Below are 19,724 nucleotides of genomic sequence, written 5' to 3' on the forward strand. Positions count from 1 at the left end.
AGTTCTACAAAATTCAATATCTTACCATGAATATTTGCCTTATTTCTAGTCAAAATGTAATTTCTAGTCAAAATAAATCTCATTATACTTAAAATAAGACTCATCACATTTAAAAAGTAGCTTGTTTTCAGACACTTTTTTTTTACTTTTTTCAAGCAGATTTTCACTTGAAATAAGTAGAAAAATCTGACAGTGGAGTAAGTTTTTCTTTCTTATTACAAGCACAAAAAACTTGCTTTCACTGGCAGATTTTTCTACTTATTTCAAGTGAAAATGATCTAAAAACAAGTTAATTTTTATGTGATGAGTCTTATTTTAAGTGGAAAGAGATTAGTTTTGACTAGAAATGAGACATTTTCACAAGAAATAAGAGTTTTTGCAGTGCAGAACAAAACTGCTGCTGAACAAAGGGAGGAGAGTGACTCTGGATGTCTGCATATGTCATAAAAGCTTACGTTTCCTTGTGCTGCCACCAGGTGGAGCCATCACACGGCCTCTACAGGACGTCACCGTGGCCGAGTCCCAGACGGCCGAGCTGGAGTGTCAGGTTGCCAACGCCAACGCCGAGGGGAAGTGGCTGAAGGAAGGTCAGGCTGTTGACTTCAGTGAGAACGTGGTGAGCGAGGTGAAAGGAGCCGTCAGACGTCTCATCATCGTCATCACCAGACCGCAGGATGTCGGAGAGTACACCTACCAGGTGGCCAACTCCAAGACTACTGCCAACCTCAGAGTGGAGTGTAAGTTCTCCAGTTTACTCCACGTTCTATGTCCTACACTGCAAAATTTCAAAATCTTACCAAGAATATTTGTCTTATTTCTAGTCAAAATGTCATTTCAGACTTGAAATAAGTAGAAAAATCTGATAGTGGAGCAAATTTTTCTTTCTTATTACAAGCACTTACAAGCAAAAAACTTGCTTTCACTGGCAGATTTTTCTACTTATTTCAAGTGAAAATTAGTTTGAAACAAGTGAAAATGACCTAAAAACAAGTTAATTTTAGGTGATGAGTCTTATTTTAAGTAGAAAGAGATTAGTTTTGACTAGAAATTAGACATTTTGACAAGAAATAAGACAAATATTCTTGAAAAGATTTTGAGTTTTTGCATCAGACAGAATGTTGTCGGTGTTTACAGACTGAGTTCTTTGTTTACTTTTTGTAGCGGTGAAGATCAAGAAAACTCTGAGGAACCAGACTGTGACAGAAACCCAGGAGGCGGTGTTTTCTCTGGAGCTCACTCACCCCAACGTGAAAGGATCCCAATGGATCAAGAACGGAGTGGAGCTGCAGAACAGCGACAAGTACGAGATCACGTCAGAAGGCATGGTGCACACGCTGAAGGTGAAGGACTGCAACACACAGGACGAGTCGGTTTACTCCTTCAAGCTGGGGAAGCTGTCTGCCAATGCCAGACTGAACGTAGAGAGTGAGTACAACTGGTGCATGGTTTAAGTTCAAAAGCTTTTTATTCTACTGCCTGTTTTATATGCATTAATGTCCGCAAGTCCTAAAAATGCACAAATCGTTGGTCATTTAAATAACCTGGCGTCTTTTATCTGACAAACTCGCTGACAAACTTGCTAATTTCTTTTGCCTTGATACATGTCTTGTGGGTTGGATTTTTGATTTCCTCACAAATAGAACTCAACAAGTAAGAGTAAATGGTGCACTGTCGATTTAACTTACATCCTCCACTGGCTCACCTCAAGGATGTGTTTTGTCTGCCCTTTTATATATTTTATACACAAATGATTGTTTTAGCCACCACACCAACAGATCCATCATAAAGTACGCGGACGACTGTGTTATCGTCAGCCTGCTTAGCAATGATGAAGATGGTCATGGCCAGGTTCTTGATGATTTTATATCTTGGTGCAAAGAGGCCTTCCTTCAAATCAGTGTCATTAAGACAAAGGAGGTTTGTATTGATTTTAGACGTCCTTCCCCAGCTCATCAATGCAGCATCATTCTCAATCAACCAGTTGAGATAGTGACCAACTACAAATATCTTGGCTCTATAATTGATAACATGTTAAAATTTGATATGAACTGTGACATGCTGTGCAAAAAAGGCCAGCAACGCCTCTTTTGCTTGAGAAAGCTTGCTAAATTCCAGGTAGACAGGAGCCTGATGACAATGTTTTATAATTATTTTATTGAATCCGTCATTTCTTTCTTTCTCAATCATTTGTTGGTACGGGAATCTTGCCAACAAAAACAGAAACTCCTTACGGAGTATTGTGCGGGTGGCATCTAAGATAGCTGGGGTCACATTTAGGCTTCTTGATGAGATTTTTAACAATCAGTTGCTTAAAAAAGCCAAGTTTTTATTATTGATATTTATATCCATTCGTTACAAATGCACTTTATTGCTGTGTCTTTGCTGCCTACATCGTGAACATCTTAAATGTTTTTTACTGAGTGTGTCCTATGTTGTTTAAAAGTGATGCCGAATGTCTGTTGCAACCAAATTGTCCTACAAGGGACATTTAATAAAGTGACTTGACTTGACTTGCTTTTTTTTTTCTTTCTCAGCCATTAAGATTGTGAAGAAGATAAAGGACGTGACCTCACTGTTGGACAGCACTGCCTCCTTTGAGATGAGCCTGTCACACGACAACATCCCCGTCAAGTGGATGTTCAAAGGCGTGGAGCTGAAGTCGAGCGAGAAGTGTAAGATTCTGTCCGAGAGGAAAGCCCACAAGCTGATCCTGCAGAACGTGGACAGCAGCAAGGCCGGAGAGTACACGGCCGTGGTGGGACACCTGCAGTGCAGCGCCGTGCTCACTGTGGAGGGTACGTAACACTTTGATAGGAACCATCACACACACTCAATGAAAAGATCCCAATAAGACAGTGAATATGTTTCACTAAGTCCTAATGTTTCCGTCTAATTCTGCAGCTCTGCGAGTCACCAAACCCATGAAGAGCGTAGAGGTCCCGGAGACTCAGGTGGCCACGTTCGAGTGCGAAGTGTCTCACTTCAACGTGCCGTCCACCTGGCTGAAGGACGGCGTGGAGATCGAGATGAGCGAGAAGTTCAGGATCGTGGTTCAAGGAAAACTCCACCAGCTGAAGATCATGAACACCAGCAGGGACGACTCCGCCGAGTACACCTTCGTCTGCGGGAACGACAAAGTCTCCGCGACGCTCACCGTCAACCGTGAGACCACGTTCCAATCAGACCCAGTAGAACTAACACAGTGGAGTTTGTAATTATACACAATTTTGAAGTATTGTCCAAGGAGGAGTCATGTTAACTTTTGTATTTTTTGGATATGACGTTAGATACTTACTAACACTGATGTTTAAAACAAACTGCAAAGTCCAAAACAACCTTCCAGTACTCAGATATTCAAAGCAGTTCAGTTCACACAACTTTATTTATCCCACAAGGGGCAATTCATGTGTAGCCTTCCCAGTGCACATTTGTTCACAACACAACACAAACTCAGACTGTCAAGAAAACATTAAGAATACACTGCAAAAACTCAAAATCTTTCCAAGAATATTTGTCTTATTTCTTGTCAAAATGTCTCAATTTTAGTCAATACTAATCTCTTTCCACTTAAAATAAGACTCATCACCTAAAAATTAACTTGTCTTTAGATCATTTTCACTTGTTTCAAACACATATTCAATTGAAATAAGTAGAAAAATCTGCCAGTGAAAGCAAGTTTTTTGTGCGTGTAATAAGAAAGAAAAACTTGCTCCACTGTCATATTTTTCTACTTATTTAAAGTGGGAAATTTGCTTGAAAAAAGTAAAAAAAAGTGTCTAAAAACAAGCTACTTTTTAATTTGATGAGTCTTATTTTAAGTATAATAAGATTTATTTTGACTAGAAATGACATTTTGACTAGAAATAAGACAAATATTCTTGGTAAGATTTTGAATTTTTGCAGTGTAAATATATAAATACGTATTCAAGACGTAGAGATGAAGCAAGATGAGATAATAACAAATAAGGTAAAAGCAGATAATATAGAAAAAAAACCCCAAAAAACCAATAAATATGTAAAATAAAAGTCATTTAAAATGTAAAGTGGGTGTGGTCTGAGAAATGAAGCGGTTTTCCGTGTTATTTCTTCTCTGACCTGACGTGTGGTTTCCCTGCAGCCATCCTGATCACCTCCATGCTGAAGGACCTGAACGCTCAGGAGAGAGACACCATCACCTTCGAGGTCACCGTCAACTACGAGGGCGTCACCTACAAGTGGCTGAAGAACGGCGTGGAGGTGAAGTCGTCGGACCGCTGTCAGGTCCGCAGCCGGCAGCTCACGCACTCGCTCACCATGAGGAACGTCCACTTTGGAGACGGAGGAGAGTACCAGTTCGTGGCCGGCTCCGCCGCCACCGCCGCCAATCTGTTCGTCGAAGGTAAAACGTCAAACATGACAACGACAACACACAGACTTACTCTAGATTGTTCTTACACTGCAAAAACTCAAAATCTTTCCAAGAACATTTGTCTCATTTCTAGTCAAAATTAACAATAAGACTCATCACCTAACAATGAACTTGTTTTTAGGTCATTTTCATTTGTTTCAAACTAATTTTCACTTGAAATAAGTAGAAAAATCTGCCAGTGAAAGTAAGTTTTTTAATAAGAAAGAAAAACTTGATCCACTGTCAGATTCTTTTACTTATTTCAAGTGAAAATCAGCTTGAAAGAAGTAAAAAGTGTCTAAAAACAAGCTACTTTTTAATGTGATGAGTCTTATTTTAAGTAGAATGAGATTTGTTTTGACTAGAAATTACATTTTGACTAGAAATAAGACAAATTATTCTTGGTAAGATTTTGAGTTTTTGCAGTGTATAGATCGAGTGTTGACCGAATGCATTCTTGTCTTGGATGGCTGAAGGTTATTCATAGGTTATCCAGCAGTTTATTATTATTTATTCGAAACATTATTCACAGCAAGTATCCTACACTGCAAAAACTCAATATCGCACCAAGAATATTTGTCTTATTTCTAGTCAAAATGTCTCATTCTACTTAAAATAAGACTCATCACATTAAAAAGTAGCTTGTTTTTAGACACTTTTTTACTTCTTTCAAACATTTTTTTTACTTGAAATAAGTAGAAAAATCTGACAGTGGAGCAAGTTTGTCTTTCTTAATACAAGTACAAATAACTTGCTTTCACTGGCAGATTTTTCTACTTATTTCAAGTGAAAATTAGTTTGAAACAAGTGAAAATGATATGAAAACAAGTTAATTTTTAGGTGATGAGTCTTATTTTAAGTGAAAAGAGATTAGTTTTGACTAGAAATGAGACATTTTGACAAGAAATAAGACAAATATTCTTGTAAAGATTTTGGGTTTTTGCAGTGTAAAGTCACTTTTCAGATTTAAGAGTTAATCTTTCATGTTAACATTTTGAGAACTTTCTTTTTCTTTCCTTTTTTCCCTTTCTTTTTATTGTAACTGGATCTGTGTATGTTTTGTAACTGGATTTGTGTAGCTACTGTTGTTTTATTTTGAACTTTTGAAAAGGATCCTCAATGAACGATAAACAATAAACACTTAACTCACACAAATCCACACATTGTTCTTGTTGTTTTCAGCTCGTTTGATTGAATTCACCAAGAAAATCAAAGACATAAAGATCACGGAGAAGAAGAAGGCTATTTTTGAGTGTGAGGTGTCGGAGCCGAACATCCAGGTGATGTGGATGAAGGACGGTCAGGAGCTGGACACGTCCGAGGAGCGGTGAGTCAGTCTGTTCTCCAACTGATAAAAGGTCATTTTGAAAGGCAAGAGGCAGAGAAAGTTGACTTTACCCTCTTTATTAATGGTATAAACATTATGAGTCACCATTCTAACAATAAACATATAAGGAATCATTTTTTCAGGAAAAGGAAAATCACGCCTAGAGAAAAATTTGTATTGTCTTCCTATTCTCTGACATTAACTGGAAAACAACATGGCTCGATTCACATAAATATCGCGTTATCTTTTTTGACGATTTTTAAATGGATTTTTTTTTTTCAAAAATCGTTTTTTTTAATTTATTTTTTTATGTGGTGCAATGTGCATTTGTTCGCCTTTTTTACATACAGAGAGTACAGGTTTTGAAAAGGGTTTAAGTTCACTTTATAATGGAGTATGTTAATTTATAGGCTCCTACAGTATTTGTGTGCAGATAAATGTTAAAAATGCTAAAGACTAAAAATCGAGAGAATCGGCAATATTGTAGAATCACAATTTAAATCGAATCGCCATCCAAAAAATCGTAGAAGAATCGAATCGGGAGAAAAGCATATCGTCCCAGCCCTAATGGCTCCTTCCACATAAATTTGCTATCTCCAATAATATCAAAGAAGTTCAATATAAAATTCTACATAACATTTACCCCACTAACAAATTTGTGTCGAAATTTGTCAATATTGATGCTAATTGTGTATTTTGTAATGCCGAAGTGGAAACGATTAGGCACCTTTTTTTTTTTAATGTAATTTTTCCCAGATTTTTTTAGAAAAAAATTTAAGCTTACATCACATCACATTCCAACATACCAATTAATTTCAATGCCAAATATATACTGTTATACTATAATAATAAAGATAGGAAAATGCAACACTTAATTAATTTGATTATTCTAATTGCAAAATTCCACATACGTAAAGCCAAGTTTTCCAAAGGTCGATCTTTCTTTCCTGTTTTTGAAATTGATTTCAAGAACTACTTTGAATGTATTAAAAGAATACATGATAATGAAAAATGTATACACACTGTTAACATAATTGAAGAAATATTTGGAGAAATGTAATATCTCTTGCCCTTTTCTTCCTTCTTTTTATTTAATTTCATTTATTTTATTATTATGTTTATGTTACTTATGTAATGACTTACGCACTTCATCCACTTTATGTCTCATACTGTATTTGTTTATTATTTTCTTGATGCCATGGTCAATGTTCTGACTGTGATTGGAACGTTTAAATAAAGTTGTGTTGTGTTGACAGATACACGGTGACAGCAGAGAAGTACGTCCACCGCCTGATGATCCAGACGGTCCGTGTGAGCGACGCCGGCGAGTACTCGGTGGTGGCCGGATCCAGCGTCTCCAAAGCTCATCTGACCGTGGAGGGTCGGGACATCCGCATCTCCGAACCCGCCGAGCGAGAAATCACGGTGAGACGGACGTCAGCAGAGTGATCCAAGGTTTAAAGGTCGAGCCACGGGTTTATTATGATCGCTGGACTTAACCAGAGAGTGAACTTTACACTTCAGTCCTTTAATTATGTCAAATCCAAAATGTCAACATCCATTGCAATTCTCTATAAAGCCCAAGCTTTCCTCTCCCAACAATCACTAGTCACATTATATTATTCATTAATTGCCCCTTAGTATATGACATATTGCATTGAGGTCTGGGGAAACACATACAGAACAAATACAAATTCAATTTTTTTATTGCAAAAAAAGGCTATAAGAATCCTCAGTAATAAACCTTTCCGTGAGCAGACCAACCCACTATTTAGTCGCCTGAACATTTTGAAATTCAGGGACTTAGTTGATTACATTACAATACAAACCATGTACAAAGCAAAAAATAAACTTCTTCCTCCAGATATCCAGAATCTGTTTAAAATGAAGGATTCCAGTTAGAACCTGAGAAGACCATTATTATTTGAGAAACCAAAGACTCGAACTACTGTAAAAAAAAAAATCCCTGTCTACCTGTTAGAGGGGTTAAAACATCTGGAATAACTGTCCTGAAAATATTAAATTATGCTGTACACTAGTCGGCTTTAAAAGACTTTATAAGAACAACATAATTTCAATTAAGTTGAATGATTTTGTACTATTTTGGGTTATGCGCTGTGTACAATTCTTTATTTAGTTGTGATCAGAAATTTAAGTGTACTGATTAATTTCAAATATCTGTGATCTGATCCTTTTGTATTAATGCGTATAATTAAAAAAAAAAAAAATTTAAGGTAAAAGGGGTAGGGGTATATAAGCTTTGGCTTCAACCTACACCCTTTCGGTTATATAAGCTTGATATATACCAAAATAAATAAAATTCATTCATTCATTCATTCATTCATTCATTCATTCAGTCCTCTGGATGTGTGTGAAGAAACACAATTTATTTCCAGACTGAACAAAGGTGAAGATGATTGACAGTTGATTTTATTCTTGAACACTTATTAGCATTAAATAATTGCAAGATTTCAGTCAAACTAACTGTGCAGAACAAAATCATGTTCAAGTTAAAATCTGAACGTCTCCCTTTGATTAAAGAAGAGGAGGACTTTCCAACATGTTTCTTTAAAAGACTGTAAATAACTAAGCAGACCACCGCTCCTTTAGACAACTGTTCATGTTCATAGGTTATAGTTATGATGTCAGAAACCTTGAGCGCCGCCGCCTCCTTCTCTCTCTCTCTCAGGTCCTGGAGAGGCACAGAGCGACCTTCGAGTTCGAGGTGAACGAGGACGACGTGGAGGGCCGCTGGATGAAGAACGGCGTGGAGATCCAGTTCTCGGCGGAGGAGCGCTTCAGCTACGTGGCCATCAGGAAGCTGCACCGCCTCACCATCGCAGAGACGTTCCGGAGCGACGCCGGCGAGTACACCTTCATCGCCGGCAAGAACCGGAGCACCATGCACCTGAGAGTCAACAGTAAGCACAACAGCATGGGTGTGAAAACATGAATGTGAAATCTAAGATAAGTAATACACTGCAAAAACTCCAAATCTTTCCAAGAATATTTGTCTTATTTCTAGTCAAAATGTCATTTCTAGTCAAAACAAATCTAATTATACTTCAAATAAGACTCATCACCTAAAAATGAACTTGTTTTTAGATCATTTTCCCTTGAAATAAGTAGAAAAATCTGCCAGTGAAAGGAATTTTTTGTGCTTGTAATAAGAAAGAAAAACTTGCTCCAATATCAAGATTTTTCTACTTATTTCAAATGAAAATAGACTTGAAATAAGTCAAAAGTGTCTAAAAACAAGCTACTTTTTATGTATAACTATGTATGTATATGTATAAATATACATATGTTAAGTATAATGAGATTTGTTTTGACTAGAAATGACATTTTGACTAGAAATAAGACAAATATTCTTGGTAAGAGTTTGAGTTTTTACAGTGTAGAGCTGCAACAGTTACAGATTAATCCAACAATAATCGATTATTAAAGTAATTGCCAACTATTTTGATAATCCAATAATCAGTTTGATTAACTGATACCAGCTTCTTAAATGTGAATATTTCTGGTTTCTTTGTTCCTTTATGACAATAAACTGAGTCTCTCTTTGGTTTGTGGACAAAACAAGACATTTGAGGACGTCGTCTGGTGGTTTGAGAAACACTGATCGATGTTTTTCAACATTTTTCAACATTTTATTGACCGAACAACTAATCAATAAATCGTTTAAAGTGACAACGAGGAGTTTTGGAAAAGGAAAGTGTTTTCACACTACATTTATGAGCCTCCGCGCCGTGAAATTCTTTGACCGGCGCAAGAGACTCATGTTTTCATTCATCAAGAATTAAAGTCAGAGGTTGGAAGACGATCACATACCGTCGTAGTTCCCACCATAAACGGAGATTCGGCGGCGTTATTCTCATGACTCGCCACGAAACCGAAAGTAAAGAAACGCTGGTCGGCTCGCCCAGCATTTCCACCACCACTAATAATAACAAAATAACCATAGAGACAAAACCATAGATTTATCTCAAATGGAGCCATTAACAAGTGGTAACGGAGATTCATCCACATTAATATGAGACTTTTTTATTGTCGCAGAATTTTTCGTTCTGAAACTCCTCGTTGTCCCTTTAAATAATCGACAGATTAATCGATAATGAAAATAATCGTTAGTTGCAGCTTTAATAAGTGAACACTTTGTCTGGGCTCTGTTGTTGTTATGATATTTGAGTCTGCAGACTGATTTCAGTCGTCCTGGACTGTGCAGCTGTTCAGTCTCACTTTGTCTAGATGTTCTTGAATTATTTGGGGAGAAAAGCTTCTCCTCCATGTGGACTGACCCGGTCTTTCCTTTCCTGCCCGGCTCAGTCCCAGAACCTCCTCAGATCGTCCGTCACATGGAGCCTCAGTCGGTGGAGGCCGGGAAGCCGGCGCGCTTCTCGGTGCAGGTGAGCGGCGTTCCTCCGCCTCAGGTCTCCTGGTACAAAGACTCTCAGGCTCTGTCCCCGGGCTTCAAGTGCAAGTTCCTCCACGACGGGAACGAGCACACGCTGCTGCTGATCGAGGTCTTCCCCGAGGACGCCGCCGTCTACAACTGCGAGGCCAAGAACGAGTGCGGCGCCGCCACCAGCACGGCCGCGCTCAACGTGGAAGGTACAGTCGAGCTTCTCAGACAGGACATGTATATATTTATTACACTGCAAAAATTCAAATATCTTACCAAGAATGTTTGTCTTATTTCTAGTCAAAATGTCATTTCTTGTCAAAATAAATCTAATTCTACTTAAAATAAGACACTTTTTTTTACTTTTTTCAAGCAAATTTTCCACTTTAAATAAATAGAAAAATCTGATAGTGGAGCAAGTTTTTCTTTCTTATTACAAGCACAAAAAACTTGCTTTCACTGGCAGATTTTTCTACTTATTTCAATTGAAAATGAGTTTGAAACAAATGAAAATGATCTAAAAACAAGTTCATTTTTAGGTGATGAGTCTTATTTTAAGTGGAAAGAGTTTAGTTTTGTCTAAAATGTAGACATTTTGACAAGAAATAAGACAAATATTCTTGTAAAGATTTTGAGTTTTTGCAGTGTAGGGGTGGGAGAAAAAAATCGATTCACATAAATATTGCGATATCTTTTTGACGATTTTTAAATCGATTTTTTTTTTTAAATATTGTGCAATGTGCATTTGTTCGCCTTTTTTACATACAGAGAGTACAGGTTTTGAAAAGGGTTTAAGTTCACTTTATAATGGAGTATGTTAATTTATAGGCTCCTACAGTATTTGTGTGCAGATAAATGTTAAAAATGCTAAAGACTAAAAATCGAGAGAATCGGCAATATCGTAGAATCAAAGAAATATTTATGTGTTTGTGTGTGTTGTAGTGTCAGAGGTGGTGTCTCCAGACTCAGCTGCTCCTGTTGCTCCTCCTGTCGTCGTCCTGCCCATCGCCAGCACCTCGGCCCAGGAGGGAGAACCGGCTCGCTTCCAATGCAGAGTCCGCGGAGATGGTAAGTTAAAAGTCCTACTGAAACATGAGATATTTTCAGAACAAATGCACAGCATGAAAACAAAAGATGCCACAAACACAAACACCAAACTTTGTCCCTTAAACCTCCATTTTATCTCTGTCCAGACGTGAAGATCAGCTGGTTCCACAAGGAGAAGGAGATCAAGCAGTCAGACTTCTTCAGGATGTCTCAGTTTGACGACAGCTGCCAGCTGGAGATCTCCAGAGTTTACCCCGAGGACGAGGGCGAGTACACCTGCGTGGCCACAAACAACGCCGGCACCGCCTCCTGCTCCGCCACTCTCACACTCGATGGTGAGTCTGTTGCCTCACAGACAAACGTTTGGACTGTAAAGATAAAAAAAACCTGGAGAAAATGATCTCTGCAGATGTTTACACTGCAAAAAATCAAAATCTTTCCAAGAATATTTGTCTTCTTTCTTGTCAAAATGTCTCAATTTTAGACAAAACTAATCTTTTTCCACTTAAAATAAGACTTGTTACCTAAAAATTAACTTGTTTTTAGATCATTTTCACTTGTTTCAAACTAATTTTCAATTGAAATAAGTAGAAAAATCTGCCAGTGAAAGCAAGTTTTTTGTGCTTGTAATAAGAAAGAAAAACTTGCTCCACTGTCAGATTTTTCTACTTATTTAAAGTGAAAATCTGCTTGAAAAAAGTAAAAAAGTGTCTAAAAACAAGCTGCTTTTTAATGTGATGAGTCTTATTTTAAGTGGAAAGAGATTAGTTTTGACTAGAAATGACATTTTGACTAGAAATAAGACAAATATTCTTGGTAAGATTTTGAGTTTTTGCAGTGTAGTTTCTAATCCTGCCTTGATTGAACGATCTGAACCTGAGCAGACTGAAGGAAAAACCAATGTGAGATGATTTGACTGCAGCTTCCACTAAGGCCAGACAACTTAGTGAAGGGTCACCAGCTCTAAACTGAATAGAAATATATATATTTAATAATAAATGAGAGAAGATCTTGATGTTGGTTTTTCCTTTAGTTTGAGTTGTGGATGTGTCGACAGCTGATCACTGACACTCGGCACTCGTCCCAGTGAGCACCAGTCACAGGTCTGAAGGTGAAAACACACAAGGAGATTCTAATAGGAAACATTACATCTGTCTCTCATTCGTTTTGCTCATTTGTTCCAGCCAAGGTCATTTCACAATAAATAATAAACAGACCAAAACACAGTACTTTCTTATTCCCTGGTTGGAAAGGAGTAGAGAGAAGATACAACTTCTATTTCCTGCCCCTCACTCAATACTTAATTATTCTGAAATAATCAGTCAGTCACTAAGCAACAGTCTTACAGTAAAATAAACAAAAACAACACAAACAAAGTTTCAATCTGACATTTTTGCATTAATAAAAAGAGTTTGTGAGTCATGAATTACTTTTGTCATAAATTCAGATTTTCTGGTAATATTCTATTTTTGCTTTATACATAACACACTGCAAAAACTCAAAGTCTTTCCAAGAATATTTGTCTTATTTCTTGTCAAAATCTCTCATTTCTAGTCAAAACTAAACTCTTTCCACTTAAAACAAGACTCATCACCTAAAAATTAACTTGTTTTTAGATCATTTTCACTTGTTTCAAACAAATTTTCACTTGAAATAAGTAGAAAAATCTGATAGTGAAAGCAAGTTTTTTGTGCTTGTAATAAGAAAGAAAAACTTGCTCCACTGTCAGATTTTTCTACTTATTTCAAATGAAAATAGACTTGAAATAAGTAAAACGTGACTAAAAACAAGCTACCTTTTTATGTATAACTATGTATGTATATGTATAAATATACATATTTTAGGTATAATGAGATTAGTTTTGACTAGAAATAAGACAAATATTCTTGGTAAGAGTTTGAGTTTTTGCAGCATACATCATTATCAAATTTAAAATAACCTTGTGTGTTTTCAATCTGACCTGACTGCTGACTGCGATTGGATGTGAACCTAATGAAGCACATGACGTCACCCGACATGCTTCCTTTCAGGGCAAAAACACACAGTGGACAGTCCTGCCGAGCCTCAGTGGCACGTCTCCACCAGCCTCACCAGCATAAAGAAACCCTCTATCGGCCAAAAGCCCGTTTTCATCCATCCGGTCTCGAGCTGCACGGTCCGACACGGGGAAGTGGCTCGCTTTCATGCATGTGTGTCCGGCTTGCCCCAGCCGGAGATCAGCTGGTTCCACAACCAGCGGCCGGTGCGTCCCACCAAGAACGTGGTGTTTCACTTCGACGAGGTGACGAACACGGCCACGCTCATCATAGTGGACGCTTTCCCCGAGCACGCGGGGCAGTACAGCTGCAGGGCGGCCAATAGCGCCGGAGAGGCCTCCTGCTCGGCAACGCTCGCCGTTACCGGGGGAGACGAAGAAGAAGAAGGTAACCGCTGATCCGGATCCGTCTGCTGCGTCCAGATTCCCTCTGACACCACCCGATTAATAATCCTCCTCGTCCACTGTCCCTGGATAAAGCATGAGAGGGGATGTCCCAAAGCAGCACGCCAGATGAGATCACCATCAGATTGTTTAGTGAATCTAAAACCAGATCTAAACAGAGCCTTTTAAAGGGACAGCGAGGAGTTTTGGAAAAGCGAAGTGTCTTCACACTACATTTATGAGCCTCCGCGCACCGTGAAATTCTTTGACCGGCGCAAGACAGACTCATGTTTTCATTCATCAAGAATTAAAGTCAGAGGTTGGAAGACGATCACATACCGTCGTAGTTCCCACCATAAACGGAGATTCGGCGGCGTTATTCTCATGACTCGCCACGAAACCGAAAGTAAAGAAACGCTGGTCGGCTCGCCCAGCATTTCCACCACCACTAATAATAACAAAATAACCATAGAGACAAAACCATAGATTTATCTAAAATGGGCCCATTAACAAGTGGTAACGTAGATTCATCCACATTAATATGAGACTTTTTTATTGTCGCAGAATTTTTCGTTCTACCGACGGAGAAACTCCTCGTTGTCCCTTTAACTTGATTGTTGGTGTAGCTGCGAACAGTTTGACAGGAGTGTGGTCGAGAACAAACAAAAAAAGAAATCAGAAACTTTTCACTGAGAAATCCAGATAAGTTGTGCCAATAGTTTGCTCAAGGACTCACATGGGAAACAATATAGAACCCGATCAATATCCACTTCTCAGCTTTATAGAATAGCAGTAATAATAGCAGTTAGTCCCAGAATCTGGAACATGACTGAGTGAGTGATCATATTTACTTTACTTCTTAAACTCATAACTCAGTTCCTTTAATGTAGTACATTCCATTGGGGCATCCCTCCACCGTCCTCCAGATCTGACTAACCCCACTGCTCCACGGACACCAACCAACCACCTCACCAGTCCTCCAGTCTGAGTCCTCGGATCATCACCTCCTCTTCCTCCTCTTCCTCCTCCTCCTCCTCACCTTCCTCCTCACCCCCCACAGGAACAAACTCACCTGTCCTCCACCTTCCTCCATCCTCTTTGTCCTCCTCACCCTCCTCTCTTCTCCTGCTCAGGGAGACTGACATTTGTAACTTCTCTGTTTTCCCTCTGTCCTCCAGGAAACTCTAAAAAAAAAACATTTCTTTGTCTGATTCATGTCTTGAGTTTTTCACCTTGTTCTTACAGATGTCTCTGTGTTCATGTGGTTTTACCTCTGAAAATATGAAACACAGACAAAATGGACTCAGATCTGTTTACTTTATGCATTTGGATCCCATCAGTTGTGAGTTAAATGAAGGAGTCATTCAAAAGTCAACAAATCAATACAATAATGGAAAATGCAAAATTTGACCTTTTTGTATTTTCTCTTTTTTCTTTATGTTTTATATTTAATTGCTCTGTAAACCACATTGCATTGCCCTATTATATGAAATGGATTGCACAAATAAAGCTCCCTTCCCCTGTCATGTGAGCAAGAAAAGCATAACCCAAACACAGAGGGTAAATACATTTGAGTCCAGAAAAGAAACAGTGAGAAAGTTGGAAGCTTCGTCTTGATCGGTCCTGTAGAGGACAACACCGAGCTAAAACCGTCCTCTCTTTCCTCCTCCACAGTGACTCATGTGAGAGAGACTGAAACCAAGACTGAGGAAGAAGTCAAAGGTAAGGTCACATCAGATTTCATTTATCACACACAGCAGATTGGTGACACACACACACACACACACAGTGGAAAAGAGACAGTTTGACCACACTTCTGTTTCACTTGATTGATTTCTTTTGACCGTGAAAGTAGTCTGTCAGCAGTGAACTTTGATCCAAGGTTTGACTCACTGAACGTGGTTTTCAAGTGGCGACACTGTTGAGAAAAAATGAAAAGAAAACAACTGTGTCGGTGCATGTATTATGGATTATTTGGATTACAGTGGCCTGCATCCACAGACTACTTTTAGAGTTTGTAAATATGTAATTATGTTGAACTGTCCCTTTAATTGATCTTTGAATTTCCACAGTTGCATGTGATCTTTAAGTGTCTTGATAGAAAGTTCCTATGGTCTGTATTATTCTACCTGCTTTACTCTGATCATATTCCATGGTTTCCCCCAGACGAGCACTGATTCTACTTGCTTGTAATTTTCTTTTTTTTTTTTTTGGACATTTGCGATTTGCATCCTAAAGTGCGTTTCATTTTGGCATGAAGGTTCCTCTGATCTTTTCCCAGAAAAGGCGCAGGATATGTATCTTTTAAAGCTTCCGGATTTGAAATGCCCTTTAAAAGATATGGAGGTGTACTGCATCTGGAACTGATACCTTCCTCCTGCAAAATATTCCTTAGCCTGGCTTGCAGATAGTGGGATGTGATTCCTGTGGTTTGCTTTCTAAATAACACCAGTAAACTATATTAGTTCGAATAAACGCCTTCTCACCCAATTTTACAGCTTCATTTGTTTAAGTTTTGGATTATTATATTTGTTCTGGAGAGCTTTGCTCCTCACTGATACTTGTGCATCATATACTTCCTGTTAAGTTTAAGGATTAGAAAGGGCGTTTATTCTCCTGTCTGCAAGTCAGGTAAGGAATATTCTAGTAAAAAGCCAAAGCAATTATCAAAAAGTTAAACAAGCGAATGTTAGCAGCCCATCTTGGAAATATGCATTTTTTTAATAATAATAAAATTATGTTTTGAAGAAATTTCCACAGACGAAGGATCAAAACTTCCTGCAGGTTTCTAATAAAAAGAATCAAGTCTTGCGTTTATTCGAACAAATATGGTGAGTGAAATTATTTCTTATAGCATTGTGACTCCCAGCATGCATTTAATATTTCCATTAATGATTCATTCAAATCCTTTTCTCTTTTTTACCCCTGAAGGTTGTGATGTTCTGACAGTTGTCCGTTTCTTTTTACAGAGCTGCTTTATCACGAAAGCAAACAAGTAATGCAGCATGGCGGCACTGAAGTCACTGGCGCTCGACATCTGAGAGGAGCCTTCTCCGACACTGAGGACTTCCTGGACCATGGCCTGGTGTCAGCCAATCGCTGCTCCAGCAGAACCTCATCCATCAGCTCGTGGACGGACAACATCAAACCGTCTTTCACCAAGAAACTCAAGTTCCAATCTGTAGTGGAGGGTGACGCAGTTGAGTTAAAGTGTAAAGTGGTTGCTTGCCCTCCACCTACTATCCTCTGGTTTCATAATAACAGATCTGTTCCTAAAGAGCGTAGACGCAAGATCTGCACTGACAGCAAAATGCACATGCACACCACCAGACTGGTTATTGACAGTGTTAAAGAGAAGGACTCGGGTAGTTATAAGGTCATGGCGCTAAACACAGAGGGTTCTGCCGAATCCACAGCATCACTTCTGGTGTCACTGAGGGAAGAGCAGTCTGCTAACTACCTGGGCTTTGTTAAACGCTCTGCCAAAGCCCATGAAAGCATAGACACCATGGCAGAGCAGAGGAGAGAGAGGAAGATAAGGGTTGAGCTCCGGTGTGTAGGGTCTCCGTTTGACAAGATGTCAAAAGTCCATCAGGGAAGATCTCGATCCAAGAGCTCTTTGGTGCGTGCGGTATACTTTCGTTCTGGTTCTCATTCAAAAGAAAAGGTTTCAGAGAAAGAGTCTAAACGTTTGGAAACGGCCTCTGAGCGTGCCCCGTCCCCTCCCCTCATGTTTGACAGGTCTGAGCGCTTTAATGACAGATTCAGTGATATCTACTGTGACCGGCGCACTGGTGGAAGGTTCAGTGACAAGTTCAGCGACAGGTGCAGTGACAGGTACAGTGAAAGGTTCAGTGACACCGAGAGCCTTCATAATGAGGTACGAGCAAAACTTTCCACACTTCAGAAAGCTGTAAAACAGAAGAAGAGACTTTCTATCTGTACCATGTCCTCCTCTGAGTTTGAATTAGAATCTGTTGCCAGTGAATCGAGCTATGCTGATTATGTTGAGAGACTAAGAGTCAAACCGGCCTCTCTGCCTGATGTCCAACATTTCAGAACTTTAGATTCAGGAGAGAGAGAGTTTCAAGGCAAATCCTCAAGTGGGGCTTCCTCAAAGCCTCGTGTGCGACATTCATTTGAGCCTCAGTCCAGAACGAGGGCCATTCAGATCATGAGAGGCGAATTGGTTGATACATTTTTGCCACCCGCAGAAAGGAGATCAAGTGAGAAATATTCTCAGTCAGTGGAGGATAAAGATGAATCTCAGGCAGGTGTTAGATTGCTGCAGCGTCACAGTTTTGTTACTGACCACAACGTGGATCCTACAAATCCTGTGGCCACATATTCTGATAAAACAGCATATCCACAAACCAGGGAGAAGTTCCTTAGAGAAGCAGTAAGCCCAGAAGATATAGCAAAAACAGACACACTTGAGTCATATGAAGAGGATTGTGGAGGGGAGTCTTTGAGGGCACACTATGAGAAGAGCTTGGAAGCTGATCGGATGGAGTGTGAGGAGAAACTCCTTGCATTGCGGATCAGAAAATGGCAGCAAGGGAGTAGGGCATCAGAGGAGGAGGAGACATTTCACCCTGACACTGATCTGCCGACAGAAAAACAGCACATGGAGCCCGAGGGGCTTATTTACACACAACAGGAAATGATAGAAGGAAGAGCAATTGCAGAAACTGAGGCCATGCCCTCCTCGTTCCATAAGTCACCCAGAATGACAGCAAGGTTGTTAGATCCAGAAAGGGCAGTTGCATCGACACCCAGGTCACCTAAAGTAAAAGCCAGAGGAGAAGTGGAAACATCCCACTCCTTGTCTGCAATGTCAGACACAATGGATACCAGACTAGAGAAACCAGGTGATGCACCATTCATACCATTAATGCAGAAATCCCCCAAATTAAAAGCTAGATCTGCAGAGGTTGAAGCAGAGTCATCACCCAGAACAAAAGACAAACTCAGAGAGTCACCCAGACCACGGCCAGTCAGATCGTCACCACTCGGCATAGCAACAGACCAAGTTGAATCATATGAAGAGGAGGGTGCAGATGACTCTTTGAGGGTTCACTATGAGAAGAGCCTGGAGGCCGATCGTATGGAGTGTGAGGAGAAACTTCTTGCCCTGCGGATCAGGAAATGGCAGCAAGGCATGCAAATGTCAGAAGAGGAGACATTCCATCCTGAAACGGACCTGCCTCTGGTGGCAGAGACTCAGTATATGGCGCCAGAGAGGAACATTTACTCCCAGCAGGAGGTGGTGGAGAAAAGAGCAACTGTAGGCCACTCCACCCTGTCAACCCCCGAGTCTCCCAAATCAAAAAGTAAAGTAGAACAGGATGAAACCACATTGATGCTTGCACAAAAATCGCCCAGAATAAAAGCTAGAGCTGCAGAAATAAAAACTGAGTTGTCACCTGGAACAAAAGCTAGAGGAGAGAAGATGTTGTTTGAAAAAACAAAAGAAGAGCGTGAGCTCCAGCTGTCAAGGGAAAACATCTCTGAACTGAAGAATGAGAGTGAGAAGTTTGTCAGTGAGGAGGAGGCCTTAACTCAGCGCATAATGAAATGGCAACAGGATGTTCTGATGGAACAAGAGCAAGCTGTAAAGCAAGAGTCGAGCTGGGTGGAGAGTTACTCACCATTACAGGCTGGAGGAAATGTTGCGGAAGCCTCTGCATTAGATCAAATTCCACAACCTGAAGAGGGCCACAGCAGTAAACCTTCCCCAGGAAGAACCGCCAAAGAGAAGTTCCTTTTGAGTGAGTCAGTTCCTGCTGGTTTCCAAGATCAGCAGGCTGACACTCTGCAGTGGCCCCCTGCTGGTGAGCTGCTGACAGAGGGGCGTGAAACCAGGTTGCAAAGGGACAGTGAATACTTTGTAAGTGAGGAGGAGGCACTGGCTCAACGCATCTTGAAGTGGCAACAAGACGTTGTTGAACAAGAGGAAGTAGCTGAACTGGAGTCTGAGTGGGCTCTGGATAGTCAAGGCAAACAATCAGGCTCTAGATTGCCATTTGAGACCATTTCATCATTTGCCAGTGAAGCCCATCATGGTGGTGTGTCTGATGAAAGCCATCCCACTCACCACCGATACCCACACACACCACTTGCTGGTGAAACCTTAACAAAG

At 39.8% G+C, this 19,724-nt stretch overlaps 1 protein-coding gene across 1 annotated transcript in view; it reads left to right on the forward strand.

Moving 5' to 3' along the window:
• The window catches only part of ttn.2 (titin, tandem duplicate 2), a 247,891-nt gene that overhangs the window by 32,579 nt on the left and 195,588 nt on the right, over positions 1-19,724 (forward strand). The window contains exons 29-40 of the mRNA XM_085766175.1: positions 477-737; positions 1,162-1,425; positions 2,535-2,795; positions 2,902-3,162; positions 4,118-4,378; positions 5,570-5,714; positions 6,971-7,139; positions 8,404-8,635; positions 10,041-10,325; positions 11,059-11,184; positions 11,310-11,498; positions 15,257-15,304. Coding sequence (XP_085622301.1) covers positions 477-737; positions 1,162-1,425; positions 2,535-2,795; positions 2,902-3,162; positions 4,118-4,378; positions 5,570-5,714; positions 6,971-7,139; positions 8,404-8,635; positions 10,041-10,325; positions 11,059-11,184; positions 11,310-11,498; positions 15,257-15,304 — 2,502 coding nt within the window. The remainder of the gene's footprint in view (positions 1-476; positions 738-1,161; positions 1,426-2,534; positions 2,796-2,901; positions 3,163-4,117; positions 4,379-5,569; positions 5,715-6,970; positions 7,140-8,403; positions 8,636-10,040; positions 10,326-11,058; positions 11,185-11,309; positions 11,499-15,256; positions 15,305-19,724) is intronic.

Source organism: Trachurus japonicus, chromosome 21 (genome assembly GCF_045865225.1).
Source record: "Trachurus japonicus isolate A0001 chromosome 21, Traja_1.0".
Classification (NCBI taxonomy): domain Eukaryota; kingdom Metazoa; phylum Chordata; class Actinopteri; order Carangiformes; family Carangidae; genus Trachurus; species Trachurus japonicus.